The sequence below is a fragment of the Amblyraja radiata genome, chromosome 19 (assembly GCF_010909765.2).
Source record: "Amblyraja radiata isolate CabotCenter1 chromosome 19, sAmbRad1.1.pri, whole genome shotgun sequence".
In the NCBI taxonomy this organism is placed as follows: Eukaryota; Metazoa; Chordata; class Chondrichthyes; order Rajiformes; family Rajidae; genus Amblyraja; species Amblyraja radiata.
The window spans coordinates 41,689,469-41,713,401 of record NC_045974.1 but is presented as its reverse complement, the minus strand read 5'-3'; the positions used below and the strand labels follow the sequence as shown (position 1 = coordinate 41,713,401).

The window sequence follows — 23,933 nt, the reverse complement described above, 5'->3', positions numbered from 1 at the left end:
GTGTGTGCTTGTCTGTACAGAGTTTGTACGTTCTCCCCGTGACCTACGTGGGTTTTCTCCGAGATCTTCGGTTTCCTCCCACACTCCAAAGATGTACAGGTTTGCAGGTTAGTTGGCTTGATATAAATGTAAACTGTCCCTTGTGTGTGTAGGATAGTGTTAATGTGCGGGGATTGCTGGTCGGTGCAGACGTGGTGGGCCGAAGGGCTTGTTTCCACGCTGTATCTCTAAACTAAGCTAAACTAAACTAGTCATTCCCGTTTGTAAACTATCTATTATTCAGTTGTTGAATGGTATTGCTGGCAATCTGATAGTAGATGTTTTAATTGTCCTTGCAGAAAGGAAGATATATGGTATATCAAGACCTATGGGGAGGACAAAGCATGAAAACATTTAGTCAGGAAATATCATCGTGTTACACAACACTGCACACCACTCGATGGAATTTTATCAAAAACCTGATCACTAAATTGCCTCAGGTGCATAGTATGCTGGCTGTACATATCTGGATTAGATCAAGGTGCTGAATATTTCCACATTGAAAAACATCCCAAAGTTAGGAAAGATAATTAATCAAACATTTAACAAGTTCAATAAATTATTTAAAAATAAGAAAAATCCAAACACATGAAACAATTACAAACATTTTAGTCGTGGAAACAGGCCCTGTTTTATCGCAGTCGCTGTTTCAAAAAGGCTGGCAGTATCATCAAAGACCCACACCATCCTGGCCACACACTCATCTCCCTGCTACCTTCAGGTAGAAGGTACAGGAGCCTGAAGACTGCAACAACCAGGTTCAGGAATAGCTACTTCCCCACAGCCATCAGGCTATTAAACCTGGCTCGGACAAAACTCTGATTATTAATGACCCATTATCTGTTATTTGCACTTTATCAGTTTATTTATTCATGTGTGTATATATTTATATTATGGTATATGGACACACTTATCTGTTTTGTAGTAAATGCCTACTATGTTCTGTGTGCTGAAGTAAAGCAAGAATTTAATTGTCCTATACAGAAGCATCCACGGGCTAAAAACTGGAAGTATCCTACTTCTTCTTCTTGCGTATGGCGTGCACAGCCTAAAGTTGTCGGACAACTTGTTCTATTTGATCTATTTGTTTGTGCACGTCGGGTTGATTGCATTAGTCGAATAGGGCGGACCACGTGAAGGTTGCAATCTCCCACCCCTGGAAGTATCCTGAGCTAATTCTGCTACCACCATCATCTATTGCGACATGTGATGGCTTCCACTGATTGTCGCCGGAAGCTTGCGTCCTTTTCAGGACGGACGATGACAGCGAGGTCAACATTTGTAACAAGATGGACACGAAAAGAAGAAGAAGACTAAACTGGTGACAATAAAAAAATCCATATTGCATGAAAGGATTTCAAGCTGCTATAAAAGAGCAGCATTATTTACTGTGGATTCAAAACTGACAGTGATCTACATTGAGTTGTATAACTTCAAACCCGTCAGCTTACCGCTGCTGCAGAAAGAATGCCCAACATCAGGTTTATCTGCAATGTAACAAATAAGATCAACGGAGATAATAATCATGGCACCCAGCCCACTTACAATGAATTTCCTCTGTGTTCTTTTACCAAGGCTGGGATTATATGTCACGTGCGTAACAAACAGTTACAAGAAAACAAAGTATATCATCAAAGTTGATAAAGTACCACGACACTGCCAAGCCCATGTGCAACATATTAAACAATTATTTGTTGCAGTGACTTAACAAGTTGAGTAAGAATTTATAGAATGCCAGTATCATTTAACTGCTATCTATAATTTCTAGCTGTGCCCAATTTAGTTTTAAATTCTCCCATGCACTCCACGCCATTGTGTACGAAGGAACTGCAGATGCTGGTTTAAACCGAAAATAGACACAAAATGCTGGAGTAATTCAGCGGGACAGGCAGCATCTCTGGAGAGAAGGAATGGGTGACAAAACATTGTACATTCCTTCTGTCCAGAGATGCTGCCTGTCCCGCTGCGTTACTCCAGCATTTTGTGTCTATCTTCACTTCGCACCATTCCCAGATTGTCAGTGTGACGTGTTTTCCTGCCTTTTAGAAAGTGAAGAGGATGTGGCACAAAACTAACTGCGCTGCCGTGATCTCCTTGGGTTGTGCCTTGTAACCTACATGCCACTCCCTGCCAGGAAGGGGTGACTATGTTGAAATTCAATTGTATGTTGCTTGTCTTGCTGCCTGGAAAGAAATTGTCAGGTTGTTTATTCAGTTATTGTTTGATAACAGAGATAAGATTCATAACTTTCTGTCAATTCCAGTTTAAGGAGCTTTAGTTTGGTGATGCGTGGGATTGGTATGTGACATTGATATTTGGCACACAGGTGTAAAATGGTTTTGATGAATCCTCTTGTTGCAGAATGGTGGTTGACCAGCAAGACACACTCAAAAACAGAGGCAAAGAACCTATTCAAAAAAAGGTGAAGGCATGCCTGTGTATAATTATGAAAGTCTAAAGAAGGGTCTCGACCCGAAACATCACCTATTCCTTTTCTCCAGAGATGCTGCCTGACCCGCTGAGTTACTCCAGCTTTTTGTGTCTATCTAGAGTTATTAAAGTTTGCTCCAGTTCAGACGGAATTGATGTACGTTGTGGACATTGAACCCAATCTCGCACCTCATGTGCACTATATTGGCAAAGGTTTTCTGTGTTCTCGCTCTCGGGCCTGTAGTTCTCCACTCACTTACAACTGAACTCAACATTAGCGTTCACAGTTTGCAAGGAGGACTTACAAATCAGTTCAGTGCTCCCTGATGATAACATTCATCATCTTAACTCTTATTCTCAATACTGAGAGTATAAAGTCACTGAAGGCACGGCTTATGGGCAGATTTCAGACGTGGGGTTTTTGTCCACAAAATATACATTGCTGGAAAGACCCAGCAGGCCAGGCCGCATCTCAAGGAAGAGAAACAAAATTGTCCGGCCCAGTGGCACAGCGGTAGAGTTGAAGCCTTACAGCGCTAAAACCCGGATTCGATCCTGACTACAGGTGCTGTCTGTACAGAGTTCGCACGACCTCACCGTGACCACGTGGGTTTTCTATTGGTGCTCCAGTTTCCCCCCACATTCCAAAGAGGTGTAGGTTTGTAGGTTAATTGGCTTCTGAAAATTGTCCCGAGTGTGTCGAATGGAACTAGTGTATTGTAGATGCTGGTTGGCGCAGACTCGGTAGGTTGAACGTTTTAAAGAAGGAACTGCAGATACTGGAAAATCGAAGGCAGACAAAAATGCTGGAGAAACTCAGCGGGTGCAGCAGCATCTATGGAGCGAAGGAAATAGGCAACGTTTCGGACTGAAGAAGGGTTTCAGACTGAAGAAGGGTTTCAGCCCGAAACGTTGCCTATTTCCTTCACTCCATTTGATGCTGCCGCACCCGCTGAGTTTCTCCAGCATTTTTGTCCATGGTAGGTTGAAAGTCCTGTTTCCATTCTGAATATCTTTACTAAAACTAAAAGAATTAACGTTTCACGTCGAAGACATCTGATGAGGGATTTTGACTGAAATTTGAACACTGTTTCTCATCCCACAGATGCAGCCTGACCTGTTGAGTAATACCAGAAATTTTGATTTTTTGATTTTAGATTTCCAATATCAGCATTTTTTTCATTGTCATCTGATGGTTTCTGGTTGGCCTCTGAGCGATCAGAAATATCAATGCAGATGAGTTTTTGGATGAACAAAGAGATTGTAGGAGACTCTTGAAAGGCGCCCATAAATAAAATTTATTATTATTATTCTCTGAAGAAGGGTCTCGACCCGAAACGTCACCTATTCCTTTTCTCCAGAGATGCTGTCTGACCCGCTGAGATGCTCCAGCTTTTCGTATCTATCAGAGACTGTAAATTTTGTCACGGAAAAAGAAGGTTTAGAAAGACAAAATCAGACAGGGTTTGAGGAATATGAAAGAAGCAGGAAATAACTCAAACGGGCAATTAGAAGGGCCAAACCGAGCCATATCTGTTATTGATATTATTATAGGTACACAAAATTGCTGGAGAAACTCAGCGGGTGCAGCAGCATCTATGGAGCGAAGGAAATAGGCGACGTTTCAGGCCGAAACACTTCATATTATTATGTTTAGTTCTGGGCACCATGTTAAAGGAAAGATATTATCAAGCTGGGGAGGGCACAGAGAAGATTTACAAGGATGTTGCCAGGACTAGAGGCTCTGAGTTATAGGGAGAGGTTAGAATAGGGAGAGGTTAGAATCGCTAGAATTTAGAAGATTGAGGGGGGATCTTATAGAAACTTACAAAATTCTTAAGGGGTTGGACAGGCTAGATGCAGGAAGATTGTTCCCGATGTTGGGGAAGTCCAGAACAAGCGGTCACAGTTTAAGGATAAGGGGGAAATATTTTAGGACCGAGATGAGAAAAACATTTTTCACACAGAGAGTGGTGAATCTGTGGAATTCTCTGCCACAGAAGGTGGTTGAGGCCAGTTCATTGGCTATATTTAAGAGGGAGTTAGATGTGGCCCTTGTGGCTAAAGGTATCAGGGGGTATGGAGAGAAGGCAGGTACAGGATACTGAGTTTGATGATCAGCCATGATCATATTGAATGGCAGTGAAGGCTCGAAGGGCCAAATGGCCTACTCCTGCACCTATTTTCTATGTTTCTATGTTGAGTAGGTTGGGACTATTTCTTGGAGCGCAGGAGGATGAGGGGTGATCTTAAGAGGTGTATAAAATCACAAGAGAACTAGATCTGGTAGATGCACAGAGTGTCTTGCCCAGAGTAGGTGAATTGAGGACCAGAGGTCATACTGTAGGTTTAAGGTGAAGGGGAAAAGATTTAATAGGAATCTGAGTTTAGTTTAGTTTAGTTTAGAGATACAGCGCGGAAACAGGCCCACTCAGCCCACTGAGTCCGCACCGACCAGCAATCCCCGCACATTAACACCACCCTACACACACTAGGGACAATTTCTACATTTATACCGAGCCAATTAACCCACAAACCTGTACGAGTGTGGGAGGAAACCGAAGATCTCGGAGAAAACCCACGCGGTCACGAGGTGAATGTACAAACTCCGTACAGACAGCACCCGTAGTCGGGATCGAACCCGGGTCTCCGGCACTGCAAGCGCTGTAAGGCAGCAACTCTACCGTTCCCCACCGTGCCACCCTGATCGAGAAAGGGAACGGGAACCAAAGTTTTGGGTGAGTGCCTTCGTGAAAAGTGAAAGCTAAATTGTAACTATTTAAGTAATATTGAAAAATAATATGAAGGAAAATAATGTAATAATAATAATAATAATGGATGGGATTTATATAGCGCCTTTCTAATACTCAAGGCGCTTTACATCGCATTATTCATTCACTCCTCAGTCACACTCGGTGGTGGTAAGCTACTTCTGTAGCCACAGCTGCCCTGGGGCAGACTGACGGAAGCGTGGCTGCCAATCTGCGCCTACGGCCCCTCCGACCACCACCAATCACTCACACACATTCACACACATTCACACACAGGCAAAGGTGGGTGAAGTGTCTTGCCCAAGGACACAACGATAAGCATTATTTTTTACAATTAACATGCAAATATCTACCGAGCTTTCTGGATGAATACATTTTAGAGAACTGGATTATTAGTTTTAATTTAAGTAAACATGATTTGACAGAGGCCAAATACCGGCTGCGTATCATCTAATGGCATTTACTCATTCTTAAGTCTGAAGAAGGGTTTCAACCCGAAACGTCGGCAACTCCTTCTCTCCATAGACGCTGCCTCACCCGCTGAGTTTCTCCAGCATTTTATGTCTAACGTCATTGTTGAGTCAGATTAAGGAAATTCCCAAGGAATTGTAACATGCACGTTAAAAGCAAGAGGGTGACCAGGAAGAAGGCATGACCACTCAAGGATAAAGGAGAGAATGTATGCTTGGAATCAGAGGATGTAGTTGCAATGCTAAAACAGGTACAGGTGCATTTGCACTTTGTATTCACCAAAGAGAAGGAATTGGAAGACAACAAGATCGGTGGAGAATACAAAATGCTGGGGCAGTTGGAGATCAAGAAGGAGATGGTGCTGAGGCTCTGGAAGAGCATTAATGAGGATAAGTCTCCAGAACCAGATGAAATCTATCCCAGTTATTGAGGGAAGCAAGAAAGGAGATTGCGGGGGGCTTGACGAGGATCTTTCTTTCTTCTCTAGCCACAGGTAAGGTCCCAGAAGAGTGCAGAGTGGCCAATGTTTTCCTTTTGTTTAAGTAGCGAAGTTTCCTCTATAAGCCACTAGGTCAATGAGTCTCATGTCAGTGATGGGGAAACTAATGGTTAAGAAGGAACTGCAGATGCTGGAACAATCGAAGGTAGACAAAAATGCTGGGGAATCTCAGCGTGTGAAGCAGCATCTATGGAGCGAAGGAATGGGTGACGTTTCGGGTCGAGACCCTTCTTCAGACTGATGAGGGGATGGGGGGGCGGGAAGAAGAAAGGAAGAGGCGGAGAGAGTGGGCTGTGGGAGAGCTGGGAAGGGGAGGGGAAAGAGGGAGAAAGCAAGGACTACCTGAAATTGGAGAAGTCAATGTTCATACCGCTGGGGTGTAAATTACCCAAGCGAAATATGAGATGCTGTTCCTCCAATGTACGGTGGGACTCACTCTGGCCATGGAGGAGACCCAGCACATAAAGGTCTATGGTGTGCATTCATCGAGATATAATTGATTATCTTGTAGAGAATGGACTAATTAGGGATAGTCAGCATGGTTTTGTATTTGGCAAGTTGTGCCTGACTAACTTGATTGAGTTTTTTGAGGAGGTGACAAAGGAGATTGATGAAGGCAGGGCAGTGGATGGTGTATATATGGATTTAGTAAGGCTTTTAGCATGGTCCCTCATGCAAGACTGATCCAGAAGATTAAGATGTACAGGATTCACGATGACTTGGTCGTATGGATTCAGAATTGGCTTATATTTATATTTTCCCATTACAGGAAAGATGTTTTGGTAGCACACAAGATCAAATCAAAATGCTACATATGTTCACTGTAGACACACAGAACTGTAGAGCTGCTTTATAAAACAAGACACTGAGTGCTGGAGTTACTCAGCAGGTCAGGCAGCATCTCTGGGAGACACAGATGGGAGACTAATTTGGTTGAAAAAGGGTGCTATCCCAAAATGATGCCTACCTATATTGTCCATAGATGCTGCCTGACCTGCTGGGCACTCCAACCCTCTGTATCTTGATCATTTTACTTGATACCCGAGGATGAATGTATTCCTTAGGTTTACACAGCAGGTTCATCAACTTTAAGTATTACAAAGGAACAGATATCAGACATACAGAAACTGCTAACATGATTATTTACTACTGAAATCTTCTTTAAAGTCAAAGCCAATTACTCAAATACAGAAGACAGACACACAATGCTGGAGTAACTCAGCGGGACAGGCAGCATCTCTGGAGAGAAGAAATGGGTGACGTTTCGGGTCGAGACCCTTCTTCAGACTGAAGAAGGGTCTCGACACTTCAGAATGAAGAAGGGTCTCGACTCTTCAGACTGAAGAAGTGTCTCGACCCGAAACATCACCCATTCCTTCTCTCCAGAGACGCTGCCTGTCTCGCTGAGTTACTCCAGCATTTTGTGTCTAAAGTTTAAGCCAACATTTGCAGCTCCTTCATACTCAAATACAGATGTTGATACATTTTGATACGCAACTCCCAACCTCACTGAAATATTTTTAAGACATGTTTGAATGCTAATGGTGAGCCTAGAATCTGACCATTTGAAGCAGGAAGTATGATGTAGGACATGTACATGGAAGATTACATATTAATGAAAAGCATTGGTTTTATTTTTAAACCCACAATAATAAAAGTGACATGGATATGTGCTATCTTAAGACACTGAAGCAAACTTGTTAAAACCTCATGCATTCGCTAGAAACAGCAGGGTAGGCTCTACACTTGTTCCCTGCTAACTTTCCACTCAGGTTTCAGCATTACACACCTATCCAAGGCAAAAGCAATTTTAAATGCAAGTCACGGTCGGTTTTGTGCGATCATTCATGGGCCAGATTGTGCTAATTTACAGCTGGAGCCCCCAACTATCAGTTCCCAGTTGTCAGTGCACTCCACCATCCTCTCCTCCATGGCATGTATCAAGGTGCTCAGCAATGGTTCAGGGACTTCTCAAGAGACGTTCCAGTTCCACTTCCCATCCAGACCTTAACTTAGTGCCAACGAAGGCCGGTGCACCATACCTGCTTTATTTTATTACAAGATGCAGAGACAAGGAACGGCAAATGTCGGTTTACAAAAAAAGACACAAAGTATTGGCGGAACTCTGGGGGCTATGTGGCATCTCTGGGGAACGTAGATAGATGATGTTTTGGGTTGGGACCCTTCTTCAGACTGATTGTGCCCCACCTGAATGTGCACCCATTTTTCCCACTGTCCTGCCCCCCTTTTCCCTACCCTCATCCCTTTCCACCTACATCCCTTCCTCCAGCTTGATGTTTCATGTTTCTTACCTCACAGCCTTTTATCTTCTTCCCACCTCTAGCCTTTGTCCACCCGTCTGCCAATCAAAAACATCCCTTACCTGCATCCACTTGCCTGGCTTTGCACCGCTCCAACCTCTCTTCCAGCTTTCTCCCCCCCACCCCTTGCCCTCACTACAATCAGTCTGCAGAAGGGCCCCAATCGGAAACATCCCCCATCCTTGGTCTCCAGAGATGCTGCCTTACCCACGGAGTTACTCCATCCAGCATTTTGCGTCGTCTACTTTTATTTTAATGTTTTTAATCAGAAATGTAATGTGTTTCTCAATGTTTTTATATGTCAAAGACTGTGGATGTAGTGCAGAGACCCACAGCCTCTCAAATCCTGCATTCCTTCAGTGTATGCCTGTCCCAGGCATGCGGAGTCTGCACGCTCACTTTCTAGACTGGGAAGAAGGAAGTTGCAGGTGTTTGGGTGACCTCAGGCAACAGTAGGATGTTCACTGCGTATAGATCTGCCTCCGTCCCAGATTGAAATCACATTTGTGGTTTGTAAAGTTGCTTCAAATTATGCTATTACTAAGTAGAAGGTGCTTGGGAAGCTGAAAGGTCAAAAGCTGATACATCACCTGGACCACACCCTAGGGTTCTGAAAGAGGTGGCTTTAGAGATTGTGGAGGCATTAATAGTGATCTTTCAAGAATCACTAGAGTCAGAAGTGGTTCCAGAGGATTGGAAAATTGCAAATGTTACTCTGCTGCTCAAGAAGGGAGCAAAGCAAAAGAGAGGAAACTATAGGCCAGTTAGCCTGACTTCAGTGGTTGGTAATATTTTGGAGTTCATTATAAAGGATAAGGTTTCCGAGATATTATAAGCACACAAGTAGGCCTGAAGTCAGCATGGTTTTGTGAAGGTTTGATCTTGCCTAACAAATCTGTTGGAATTGTTTGAGGAACTAAGTAGCAGGATAGACAAACGAGTCAGTGGACATTGTTTGCCTGGAATTTCAGAAGGCCTTTGATAAGGGCCTGGTTAACTTCATCAACTTCACCGCCAATTTCTATCCTGCACTCAAATTCACTTGTTCCAAGTCCGATACCTCCCTCCCCTTTCTTAATCTCACCGTCTCCATCACAGGAGATAGCCTATTGACTGACGTCTATTGTAAACCTACTGACTCCCACTACAAACTGGACTACACTTCTTCCCACCCTGCCTCCTGCAAAGACTCTATCCCCTACTCCCAATTCCTCCACCTACACCGCATCTGCACTCAAGATGAGGTGTTCCATACCAGTGAAAGAGTTAATCACTATTATATAATTTGCAGCCATATTTAACCATTTTCTGTAATGAAAGAGTTAATTGCTATTGCATTGCTTGCTGGCTTTGACTTTGGGAGAAGAATGGAGAGCAGGGGAGAGACAAGACTTTGCCTTCCATCATAGTGAGGAGGAGATTCACTGTGATGGATGTTTGTGTAAATTGTGTTGGTGTGTGTCTTGGTTCTTTTCTTTTATGACTGCAGAAACCAAATTTCGTTTGAACTTCATGTGAGGTTCAAATGACAAATAAATGGTATTGTATTGGGATACTTGACCAGATCTGGTGGATTTGTATTTCTTCTCTCAAGCAGGCTTTCTCTAGTGGAAAAGTACTAGCAGGTAAAAGGGGCCAGTTAGAGACGCCAGTACTGATAAAGGGACAGACAAACTGGCACAGAAAAACAACTCCATGTTAGGACTGGACTGTTGCATCTTGGGACTATGACCAATGTCTTCGGAATGCTTGGTTTTGAGTAAAAGGTGAAAACCAACTCCATATTAGGACTTGGCTGAACCTTCTTGGGACATTACTTAATGCCATTGGTATTCTGCGTACGTGACTTTTGCTGTATAAAAGACCCCGGGATACTTTGTTAAGGTGAGTGGTATCTTGGGATAACCAGAAGTATTACTGAATTACAGAAGTATTACTGAATACTTCTGGACTGTAATATCTCCGGCCACTCCTGTCTTGACATAAAAGTAAAGCTTGTTTACCTTAACCCATTGTATTTTGTCTGTTTTTAAGATGCAAACTTTAACACCAGAACATCCGAGATGTCCGTACAGTTAACTGAACCACACATCATCCCACCTTGTCTCTTCCAAAGATGCTATCCCTAACTCTCATTTTCCTCAGTCTCTGCCCCAAGGATGAGGCTTTCCATTTGAGAACATCCGAGATGTCCTTTTTTTAAAGCAAACTGAGTTGTCCCCTTGCTGTCGTAGATGGATCCTTCAATCATGTCTCTCCTAAGTCCTGAAGTTCTACTTTCATCCCCCACCACCCATGGCAGAGCATGGATAGAGTTCCCTGGTCTTTACCGTTCATGCCACTACATTCCACATCCAGAGCATCATTCAGACATTTCTGCCACCTTCAACATGATCCCACTATCAGTCACATCTTCTCATCCCTATCCCATCCTGCTTTTTACACAGACCATTCCCTCTGGTACTCCTTGGTTCACTCATCCTTTCCCACCCAAACCACACCCTCTCCAAGTACTGTCCCCTGTAACCACAGGAGGTGTAATATTTGTCCCTGTACCTTCATTCAGGGGACCCAGCTGTCCTTCCAGGTGAGATAGAGGTTGACGTTCACCTCCGTTAACCTCATCTACGGCATCTGGTGCTCCCGATGTGGCCGTCCTTACATCAGTGTGACCAAGCATAGACCAGGCAACTGTTTCACCAAACACTTGCATCGGTCTGCTAAGGCCCGCTAGATCTCCTGGTTACTACCCATTTTAACTTCCCAACCCATTCGCAAACAGACCTTTTTGTCCTGGTCCTCCTCCATTGCCAGACTGAGGCAACGTACCAGCTGGATAGCCTATAACTCAACACCACCAATATTGAATTCCTCTCCCCCTACCAACCCTCACGGTCCCTCAGATCCACATCAGCCGGTCTCCTCTCCATCCACGTCCAACCTCCGCAGTTTTGGGGACAGAGCCTTCTCCAGGGCAGCTCCCAGGCTCTGGAACTCCCTCCCCCAACTGATCCGCAATTCCGTGTCCCTCACCATCTTCCAGTCCCGCCTCAAGACCCATCTCTTCACCTCTGCCTATTCTTAGCCCCACGTCCCCCTCCCTTTTCATCTGTGCATTAATTGCCTCATATTGTGTTTTGAATTGTATTCTGTCTTTACTTTGTGTACTAGTCATGTCTCTACTATTTATTTCATTCCCCTTACATGTTTTTCCTCTACCTGCTAAATTTTTGTACGGTGTCCTTGAGACTCTTGAAAGGCGCCCATAAATAAAATTTATTATTATTATTATTATTATTCAATTGTAGCTAACCAGCCTACAACCAACCTCCCCCTTTTTCTCCCCTTTCTTCCATGTGCCCCACCTGGATGTGCAACCATTTCTCCATTTCCCCTTCCCTTGTCCCCTTCCACTTTCATTCCTTCCTCTGGCTCACATTTCACACCTCTTCTATTCTTATTTCACACTTTTTGTCTTTACATCTCTGTCTTCATCCAACCAACTGCCAATGAACTCAACCCCCCACCCTAACCTGTATTCATCTATGTCTTGCCAGAGATAGACACAAAATGCTGGAGTAACTGGGGTCAGGCAGCATCTCTGGAGAAAAGGAGTAGGTGAAGTTTCGGGTCAAAAGCGTTCCTCAGACTGAAAGTCAGGGGAGAGGGAAACGAGAGATATAGAAGGTACATAGACCAAGTGAATGAAAGATATGCACAAAGCAATGATGATCAAGGAAAGATGGAGTCCACAATGGTCCATTGTTGGCTGTGGGGAAGGCCAGGCTTGGTCCCACCCCCACCTCTCTTCCAGTTTGCTCCACTCCCTACTCCCCCACCACAATTAGTCTGAAGATTCCAAAGACGTGCGGGTTTATAGGTGAATTGGTCTCTGTAAATTGTCCCTGGTGTAGAGGATAGAACTAGTGTGCTGGTGATTGCTGGTTGGCGTGCATCTGTTGGACTGAAGGGCCCGTTACCAAACTGTATCTCTAACTAGGGACTCTATTCCCTGGACCACAGGAGGATGAGGGATGATTATTTCCAGGTGTATAAAATCATGAGAGGAATAGATCGGGTAGATGCACACTCTTTTGCCCAGAGTAGTGGAATCAAGAACCAGACGACATAGGTTTAAGGTGAAGGGGAAAAGATTTTATAGGAATTTGAGGAGGTAACTTTTTCATATAAATGGTGGTGGGTGTATGGAACGACCTGCTGGAAGTAGTTGAGGCAGGGGCTATCTCAATGTTTAAGAAGCAATTAGGCAGGTACATGGATAAGATATGGGCCATATGCAGGCAAGGATATGGGCCATATGCAGGCAAGTGCGACAGGTGTAAATGTCGGTGTGGACAAGTTGGGCCGAAGGGCCTGTTTCCACTCTGTAAGGGTCCTGATCTAAATTGTCGACTATCCATGTTTTTCAGACATGCTCCAGTGGTGACGTTTCCAGTAGGGACCCTTCTTCACAATCCTTTCATCTTCTGCAGACATGCAGCCAGTGGCATTTGGTCACTCCAGCGCTTTGTGTTTTAACTTCTGATCTGCACTCAGTGTTGCTGTCAGAGTGTGTAGGAAGGAACCGCAGATGCTGGTTTAAACCGAAGATAGACACACAAAAAGCTGTAGTAACTCAGTGGGTCAGGCAGCATCTCTGGAGAGAAGAAGGGTGAGGTTTGGGGTCGAGACCCTTCTTCAGACTGAGAGTCAGGCGAGGCTGAGACTAGAGGCATCTTTCCTGGAGACACTGTCAGGGTGTTGTGGCAGTAACCGGCTGTAGAGGGCGCGCTGGAGTCTCTTCCTCCGCTACCCCCCCCCCCCCCATCCAAGCGCGCTCCCGCCCCGTGCGCGCGTTACCCAGAATGCGGGGCGTGTGTGCGTGCGCGGGGGCGCGCGGAGTTATTTACAGCGCGGCCGGCCCAAGATGGCGGAGCATGAGGAGCAGGTCTCGGAGGAGGAGAAGGTGAGGGCAGCTCAGCCCAGCGTCCCCACCCCCCACCCCCGCTCCCTCCTTCTCCACCACCGACACCCATGGGCCGGGCTGGGCCGGTCCACCCGCCTGCCCGCCCGGGCCGCTGTCCTCTCCGCTCGGCTCCTCTCTCTACCCGCCCGACCGCGGCCCGGGAAGGTTTTTGGGCCGGCGCCGCTTTTATTTTTAGCTCGGCGCAGCGGCCCGCAGTCCTTGTAGGGTCGGCGACCCAAATAAAGCCGCGAGTGAGTGGGGGCAGGGCGCTGGCCGGGGGCTGGGGCTGGTCTAGGCCGGGGTTGGGGGCGCTGGCCGGGGTCTGGGCGTGTGGACGTGGGTGGGGACGGGGCTGGTCTAGGCCGGGGTTGGGGGCGCTGGCTGGGTGTGTGGACGGAGACTGGGACGAGCACCGGGACTAGGACCAGGACTGGGGCGGGGCCAAGCTGGGGTGGGGTCCCCTCCCCTCCCCTCTCTCTCCCATTGCTCCGGGCCGGGCTGCCTTCCCGCTTCGGCCTCAGCCCCACAATCTGTCACTGACCCCACGGCGCTGTCCAGAGTCCGGGCCGGGACGTGGGGCTGAGTAATGGCCCGTGTCCGCCCTCCCGGTCCCGCCGTTGCCCTTCCCGATGCGGCAGCGACCAGCTGTAATCTTGGCAGAGACTGTATGTTCAAACACCTCCCCCAATCTCTCGGCCAGCCACCTAAAACACCTTCATGCTAGTTGAAGCGAATATCCAGCCTTCCAATCGTATGTTTTAAAGCATTTCCTGCTGGCATAAAGATTGCAAAGTTATGATTAGGTCCGACACACTATGTGTTCCACGTCTTTTGTTCCTAGTTGCTAGAAATAAGCTGCTTAAAATTGTTTCCCAGTACGCAGCCTGCAGTCTGAATCATGATGGCTTTTTAAGGAATGCTGTGTTAATTAACCTGTAATCACACAATTTATTCTTCCTTGAAAATAACTTTGTAATTTTGTTTGGACTTGACATAAATTAACATGTTCTTACAAGTTTTAAAGTGACTAGGAGTACAAGGCAATTCTTGCAGATTTTTCCTGTTTACTGGGTTATAGCCATACTGTGTGGAAACGGGCCCTTCAGTCCAACTTGCCCATGCTGATCGAGATGCCCCATTTGTGCAAGTCCCACCTCCATGCGTCTGACACATCCCTCTAAACCTTTCCTATCTATGTACCTGTACAACTGTCTTTTATATGTTATAATAACTGCCTCTGGCAGCTTGTTCAGTATGCCCACCCTCTTTGTGGACAAATAAATAAGGTGAGAAGGGAAACATTTTATGCCCAGAGTGAGGGTGGGTATGTGGAATGAGCTGTCAAAGCTTTCCCATATCATCTTTCTCCTCTCAGTTAGCCAGTTTACATGATTTGATACATTTTAAATAGTTTGAGATTTCTTTGCTGGATTTTAACATTACCAGACACTTCATTTTTCTTTCCATCAAAAATTGACTTCAGCATTGACCACAGCAGTAACATTTTCTTGCAATTTGTTGCCTTTTATTTAAGGCCTCCAAAAATATTACCAATGCAGCTAATACAGTTTTTCTGAACAACTGTTCTTGTCACTTACAATTTTCATCAGTCTTGTACACTTGTTCCTCGTGCATGATGTAAAGAGAATGATGATTTGCACAGCTGTCAAAACTTCCATTTTGTTCAAAGTATACTGAAGTTATTTTGCTTTACATTTAGTTTGGTGAGGCAAATGTACTGCAAAATGTACATTTTTCATTACAAGTTACATGCAAAGCAGAGTGGTAGAAAATCTAATTGACAGTTTTCCATGATAGTTTGGGAGGGGAAAAGAACAAAACATGGATCAAGAAGTTTAAAAGGACGTGATGAAATGGTTGACTGAGACTGATATTTGATTACTTTCTATATATTTTTTTTAAATCTGAATTATTCAAACATTGATTAGTTGTGTTACTTTGTTAGATAAACGGGGACACTAAATTAACAGGCAGGTACAGTGAGTGATTTGGATGGCTATTATTGGAGTGCAAGAGTAAGGAAGTTGTTGCAATTAACTTTGAAAATACATCAGGAATGCTGTTTTAATTTTCATTCTGTGTACTCTTAAGAAATATTCATGCTTTAGAGGCAGTATAACAAAGATTTAAATGGTTTCTGCAATGGTTTGACCTATGGACAGAGATTGAATAGGATGGATTATGTTTGGTTTAAACTGCATTGAATTTAAAGTGATCTTATTGAAATATGAATACATTTGAGGGCTTGAAAAAGTAAATGTTGAAAGTCTGTTGTCTCGAGCTGTTCATAGTCTGGAATTAGTTGGGTAAAAGGGTGAGCTATTTATAGAGTAGAAGTTTGAGTTCTAAAGTTTTTAGTTTTCCTCCCTAGCGAACCACGGCTATCCTGCCATTGAGTGTATTCGAAGTTGGGAGGGATTGATTTTTAAGAAAATAAATTGGATATGGTGTCATGAAACAACATTCTGGAAATACCCAGCAAGTTAGGCAACATCTTTGGAAGGAGGACCGTCAAAGTCATAGCAGTTACACAGAATGCAATTGAGATGTGAGGAGGCATGTTAGCCACGATCAACACTAGAACAGCATCAAGGAACCATAGCAAATTCTTTCTTTTGTTCTTATTAGATGACTGTTTATAACTAAATTGAAGATTTTGCTCATAACACCTGAAAATTTGTGACTGTGCAGTAACTTCACTCCAAAGATCTAAAGAATGTTTGTTTTAATAAACGTATTCATTAAGTTTACAGTATTTGTTTTGTGGTAGGAAAGAAAGGTTGTGAAATGTTCTAATAAAGTTATAATCTATGGGTATAATTAGCACTCACGTGACTATTTAGATTGAATTTTGGATAGAGTGGGATGTCCTGGAATTTGATGAACTTTGTTTGCTGCTTGGCACATTGCATTGATGCCACATGTTTTCTTTCTTGTTTTAGTTTGAAATATACTTGTGCACTCAAAGTGACTTTATTTGCATTCTTTAGCTATAAACATATTTTAGTCGTCAGTTACTACTTTGTGTTGCTGAGTGAAACTGGTAATTCCTCTTCTGAATTTTCAAGAAAATCACTCTACACCCTTAATATACTATTTTTTTATTTTATTTGTCTGAGCATTATACTTTTATAGTATACTAAAACCATGTTTAATGTACAAAATGATCTACGCAGTCTTAATGAGGTATTTGGTGATGTGCTGGTTTGAAGGTTTATGGAGTCTCCAAGTGTTGTTTCAAAATGTAGGTCTTTGGGTTTAAAATTATAACCTGAATGAATTGTAATCAAATCTGATGTTGGAATTGAATGCTGCCAAAGGTTATAGACTTCATTTATGAACTATTGCTTGCCATTTTCTCAAGAATAAAAATAGTTTTGATAAATTACGTTTTCTTTTTCTTATCACATAGAACAATCATAGGTTTAAGGTGAAGGGGAAAATATAGGAATCTGAAGGATAACTTTTTCACACAAAGCGTGGTGGGGGTATGGAACACACTGCCAGAGGAGGTAGTTGAGGCAGGGACTATCCCAACATTTAAGAAACTGTTAGACAGGTACATGGATAGGACAGGTTTGGAGGGATATGGACCAAACGTGAGCAGGTGGGACTAGTGTCGCTGGGACATATTGGGCAGTGTGCGCAAGTTGGACCGAAGGGCCTATTTCCACACTCTTAGCACTCAGACTATAACAATCATATTGAGAGGCCTGTTGGATTTATGCTGCTTTGTTTCCTTGTATGTCTTCCTCCTAACTTATTTCCGGGTAACCCATTGATCCTCGTGCCCTTCAACTCTCCTGATATTTCCCAATGTTTGCCAGCCTACCCCCCCCTCCCCACACCCAAAGGATATTTACTATTCCCAATGAATCTGCCAACGCATCTGTGGGATATGGGAGGAAACCGGAGCACCCAAAGAAAATCTATGTGGTTGTACGGAGAATGTGCAAACTCTATGAAGATTACATCCAAGGTCACTAGCTGTGGAGAACTGCTTTTGGTTGCCACAAATAATACTTCCCTTTTACATTCATATCAGCTTAATGCTATCGGCCAAAATGGTTTGTCAGAGATGCTCTTTTTACAGTTGTAGGCAAAGTACATTGAAAGAGACTTTATAATTCTATTTAGCCCCAGGCACAAAATGCCAAAGGAACCCAAGATGCATTGAAATGAACGGATTAAGAAAAATCATCGAGGGTTACCCCTTCCTTGGCGTCATGGTGTGTTTTTGGCTCATTTTTCCCTTTCATCTCATTCCTACCCATATTTTCAAAAGCAAGATGTTTTTGTCTCTGAGCATTTGGGGGGGGGGGGGGGGGGAGAGAAGGTTGGGCAATTTTGCAGTGCTTCTCCCCCCCCCCCCCCCCCCCAACCGCTGTTTTCAATGGGATCATTTTTTGTTTTACACGAGGTCTGAAGAAGGGTCTCGCCCAAAACCATCACCCACTTCTTTTCTCCAGAGATGCTGACTGTCCCACTGGGTTAATCCAACATTTGGATTATAGACTAAATACATCTTGACTAGATTGAAGTTGGCTTACTCCACCATAATGAGCAAGTGGGGTCATCTTTCATCCCTCTGAATTTAGGTAGTTGGTTACACTACAAATATATCCCTTCACTTCTTAAACTGAAATAGAAGGTAAATGGAATATTTGTTTTTTACTCAAACTGTTTTGTACTTTTAATGTATATTAATTAAAACTACCAACTGTAATTAATTTGAAGATTGCTATCAGATTTGCAGTAATGGAGCTGTATTTTCAGTCTGGAATGTGTCATGTGACATTTATAGTCCTGAGCATAGTTGACCCAGTTCCTGGGAAAAACATGCTTTTTATTGTGAGTACTAGGTGGCATATTTTATTATGGATATTTTTTATAATGCGTATGTTTATAAATTTATATTCAAATTTTCTTTTTCATATTATTTAAAATGACACAAAAAAATAAGCATGAGGATAAAAGATTAGCAATGGGTCAAGAAATGCATTCATTATGGAGGACTGGTAGTGTTTTCAGTACAGCCTGACCTGGATGCTTTATGTCCCAAGTGCTAGGGAAGGGGCTGTATTTGAATAGACTGGAAAAAATATGGAGCTGCAAGTTACTTAATGTGAAGATTTTTTTAAAGGGCTGTGGTTCTGGAAGATTATTTAAGATTAGTTTCAGTTTTGTTTTTAAGTTTAGAGATACAGCGCGGAAAAGGGCCTTTTGGCCCTTTGAGTCCGCACCAACCAGCGATGCCCGCACATTAACACTATCCTACACACACTAGGGACAATTTATACATCCAAGCCAATTTACCTATAAACCTGTACGTCTTTGGACTGTTGGAGGAAACTGAAGATCTCTGAGATGCGGTCAAGCGAGAACCAATGCGGTCACGGGGGGAACGTACAAACTGTACAGACAGCACTTGTAGTCAGGATCGAACCCAGGACTCTGGTGCTGTAAGGCAGCAACTCTACCGCTGCTCCATCATGCCGTCCCTTGATTAAGAATTAAGGTAGCTAGCACTTGGGCTACATCTAAAGTACTTGTCCTAACCATTAAGTAGAGTAGGGTAGCCTATAGAGATTATAGTTGATATGTGTTGGAGAACGGATTTCACATTGGGTAGTGGCTTCATTATGTATGCAAGTAGCTGGTCTTTGAACAGGAAGGGTGTCATGGTATTGCACATCTGGTGTAAGACAACAGTTGACTGTATTTAAACTAGGTGGGACGGGATGGCTAACTAATCAAACCAATTCAGTAGCGAAGAGAGAAACATTTAGGGATAATCATCCGTGGTGTAGAAATAAAGGCAATGAAGTTGTATATGAGGAATAGTCACTAGTAAAGATAGCTTAGTAAAGAATTTGGAAAGTAATCCTTATAAAAATAAAAGGTTATGATTTGTCTTGCAGCCGTTGAAGTATGGCAAATAAACGGAGAATTGGAAACAATTTTGCAGAAACATTTAGATATTGACATTATCACAAACCTGTGTTTTATCATTAATGTTCTATTATTATTAATGTTTAGTGTTTTCGGAGTCATTCGAAACTGTCACTATGCCATGTTGTTACTTGTGGGCGGAGCACTAAGGCAAATTCCTTGTATGTGAATACTTGGCCAAAAAACTTACTTACTTACCTCGGTTGTTGTAGTTAAAGCTCAAGAATTTTAAGTGTTAGACAGGTACGTTGATAGGACAGGTTTGGAGGGCTCAAGACATTTTACTGTACAATAACCTATTTGAGAAAATGAACAGGGTTCAGTGGAGGTTGGTAAACTAATTTTGAAAATTGGTTAGAAAGTACATTAAATGGAAAATTGTGTATTTTCTTTAAAAAAAATACCTATTGTACAAAACTTTGCATTTGCACCAAAAATAAAATGGCCAGGCAAAGCAGGAAATACAGCTCAAATTAGAGGTTTAATTTGAAACCAGTTTGTGGTACACCACCTTATTATATCCACAAATCATTTGATTAAAAAAACGAATGGTATGTTGTAAGGTTATTAAGTGTTGATTTTAGATAACAATTGTTATAGCTTATCAAAATACATTAAAGGACACCTCTTTCACTATCCTGCTCATCCAGTTTTCCTTTTCATTTTTGGTTACACTCAATTGATAGATATCTTAATTCCAACTCTTATAGACAATAGGTGCAGGAGTAGGCCATCCGGCCCTTCAAGCCAGCATTGCCATTCAATATGATCATGGCTGACCATCCACAATCAGTACCCCGTTCCTGCTTCTCCCCATATCCCCTGACTCCACTATCTTCAAGAACCCTATCGAGCTCTCTCTTGAAAGTTTCCAGAGAACCGGCCTCCACCGCCCTGTGAGGCTGAGGATTCCGCAGACTCACAACTCGGTGTGAAAATGTGTTTCCTCATCTCTGTTCTAAATGGCTTACCCCTTATTCTTAAACTGTGGCCCCTGGTTCTGGACTCCACCAGCATCGGAAACATGTTTCATGCCTCTAGTGTGTACAAACACTTAATAATCTTATATGCTTCAATAAGATCCCTTCTCATCCTTCTAAATTCCAGAGTATACAAGCCCAGCCGCTCCATTCTCTCACCAGATGACAGTCCCGCCATCCTGGGAATTAACCTTGTGAACCTATGCTGCACTCCCTCAATAGCAAGAATGTCCTTCCTCAAATTTGGAGACCAAAACTGCACACAATACTCCAGGTGTGGTCTCACAACTGCAGAAGGACCTATTTTCTCCTCTACTCAACTCCTCTTATTATGAAGGCCAACATACTATTCACTTTCTTCACTGCCTGCTGTACCTGCATGCTTACTTTCATTGACTGATGAGCGAGGACCCTCAGATCTCGTTGTACTTCCCCTTATCCTAACTTGACACCATTTAGTAGCAATGTTACAAAATTTTGAGATTAAAAAAATCAAGTCTGCAACTTATCCCATCAGATAAAGCATAAAAATAAGTTTAATTTGACACCTAATTCACTTTCATATCTCAAGTATTTAAAAAGTTATGGCCATTTTCATACTGGGAAATGAGCATCTTGTTCCCTATTGATTTTCTATGGACATAACAAAAAAGCTGTGATCGTGAACAGTCAAAAGCCCATAACTTTCTTAAAAATTAAGAGAACTGAATGAAATTTTCAGTTATCATAGATTGAAGCATTCTGAAACAAATATAAAATAATCTTACTTGGATGACCTGAAATTAAAGCATATAATGAGTTAGTTACCTAATTGTAGCTAATTTCAGACTTCAATTACTAGATCTAAACATCTATCCATTTCTTAATAAATGATTAACATTTTTAAATAGCCTAAATGTCCAAATAATATTCACAAATAATTCACAATAAAACATGATTTTTAAATCTCATTTACATTAATTTATAGACCAAATGGAAGGAATTTAGTGTTCAATTGCTGTAAATAAATGCCCATTTAAATCAGCTTTCCAGTGGGTCCCTGTGGAACGAGCTGGTTTAGAACGTTCACATTGCGGTAGATTTGTGCCCCAAATGCCGAGAAAAATACTGCGGGATATAATGGGCCCAAAATGAGCTACTCGCAATATTAAACTTTGTATAAAGGGATCTTTAGAAGCCCTTTTTAATGTAAAAATATACAGCCTACCTTCAGTTGCCTGCTTTATGAGACCCTGCGGTTGCTGGTGGTCGCGGGTTTAGAGATTGATTTTTAAACTACTATAACTATTATACGAGGCCTTTAAAACTAATAATAGCTTTTGCAACTGGGTCTTCCAGCGATTTTTCGTTAATAATTAACTAGGCTGAACATCTTCAATTTGAACAGCCTAGAGAAAATCGCGTTTTAAACCCGCCCCCCTCTAAACGGCGCCAAAATCGCGCACACCTGCAGCGGCAGATTTTCAGCGACGCTTCAGGTAGGCTTTGCAACATACCTACATTTAGATAATAATCTTCCTTCCTGTTTTTGCTACCAAAGTGGATAACCTCACATTTAACCACATTAAACTGCATCTGCCCACTCACCCAACCTGTCCAAGTCACCCTGCATTCTCATAACATCCTCCTCACAGTTCACACTGCCACCCAGCTTTGTGTTATCTGCAAATTTGTTAATGTTACTTGTAATCCCTTCATCTAAATCATTAATATATTTGGTAAATAGCTGGGGTACCCCACTAGTCACTGCTTGCCATTCTGAAAGGGACCTGTTAATCCGTACTGTTTCCTGTCTGCCAACCAATTTTCTATTCATGTCAGCAATCTAACCCCAATACCATGTGCCCTAATTTTGCCCACTAATCTCCTACCTTATCAAATGCCTTCTGGAAGTCCAGGTACACTACATCCACTAGCTCTCCCTTGTCCATTTTCCTAGTTACAGCCTCAAAAAAAATCCAGGATATTAGTCGAGCATGATTTCCCCTTCGTAAATCCATGCTGACTCGGACTGATCCTGTTACTGCTATCCAAATGTGCCGCTATTTCATCTTTTATGATTGACTCCAGCATCTACCCCACCACGGATGTCAGGCTAACTGATCTATAATTCCTTGTTTTTTCTCTCCCGCCGTTCCAAAAAAGTTGGATAACATTAGCTACTCTCCAATCCATAGCAACTGATCCTAAATCTATAGAACATTGGAAAATGATCACCAATGCGTCCACGATTTCTCGAGCCACCTGCTTGAGTACCCTGGGATGCAGACTATCAGGCCCTGGGGATTTTTAGCCTTCAGTCCTATCAGTCTACCCAACACCATTTTCTGCCTAATGTGGATTTCCTTCAGTTCCTCCGTCACCCCAGATCCTCTGACTAGTACATCAGTAAGATTGCTTGTGTCCTCCTTAGGGAAGACGGATCCAAACTACCTGTTCAACTCATCTGCCATTTCCTTGTTTCTCAAAATAAATTCACCATTTTCAGTCTTCAAGGTGTCCAACTTTGGTCTTAACTGATTTTTTTTCCTCTTCACATACCTAAAGAAGCTTTTACTATCCTCCTTTATATTCTTGGCTAGTTTACCTTCGTACCTCATCTTTTCTCCCCGTATTGCCTTTTTAGACAATAGGTGCAGGAGTAGGCCATTCGGCCCTTCGAGCCAGCACCGCCATTCAATGTGATCATGGCTGATCATCCCCAATCAGTACCCCGTTCCTGCCTTCTCCCCATATCCCCTGACTCCGCTTTTTTTAAGAGCCCTATCTAGCTCTCTTGAAAGCATCCAGAGAACCTGCCTCCACTGCCCTCTGAGGCAGAGAATTCCATAGACTCACTACTCTCTGAGAAAAAGTGTTTCCTCGTCTCCGTTCTAAATGGCTTAAGGGCCTGTCCCACTTACATGTCCTTGGCACGCAAATTACGCGACCTCGTCGTCGCGTTGTGCACGGGCATCGTATGGCCGCGCGGGGCAGGTCCCACTGAGAAGCGCGGATGGGTATGTAGTTGTGCGCGACATCGCGCGGTGCTCTGGGATTTTTGTAGCGAACAAAATCTTCGCGCGCCAACGGCCTGTCGCGTAACTGATGACCAAAGTGGGACAGGCTCAAGACCCTGGCGCGACGCAATGTCTCATCTCCAACAGCAGCAGAAGCGGGCAAAAGATCGCCGAACTCGGCCTGTGGCTCACGGCTATTGCGGTCCGGATCCGCCCCCACTTCTACTCCCAGAGCGGGGCCCAGAAAGTTGAAGATAGACACAAAATGCTGGAGTAATTCAGCGGGACCGGCAGCATCTCTGAAGAGAAGGAATGGATGATGTTTCGGGTCAAGGCCCTTCTTTCAGACTGAAAAAGAGTCTCAACACGAAAGGTCACCCATTGCTTCACTCCAGAGATGCTGCCGGTTACTCCAGTATTTTGTGTCTATCTTCAAATGACGTCAAGCGCTCCAGACGGCTGTGCGGGCACATGAAATCGCGCG

At 43.3% G+C, this 23,933-nt stretch overlaps 1 protein-coding gene across 1 annotated transcript in view; it reads left to right on the top strand.

Moving 5' to 3' along the window:
* Window positions 1-13,394: 13,394 nt before the first annotated feature.
* The window catches only part of capza2 (capping actin protein of muscle Z-line subunit alpha 2), a 46,407-nt gene continuing 35,868 nt past the window's right edge, over window positions 13,395-23,933 (top strand). Inside the window, exon 1 of the mRNA XM_033038322.1 lies at window positions 13,395-13,497. Within this exon, the coding sequence (XP_032894213.1) occupies window positions 13,459-13,497 (39 nt within the window). The 5' untranslated portion in view covers window positions 13,395-13,458. The remainder of the gene's footprint in view (window positions 13,498-23,933) is intronic.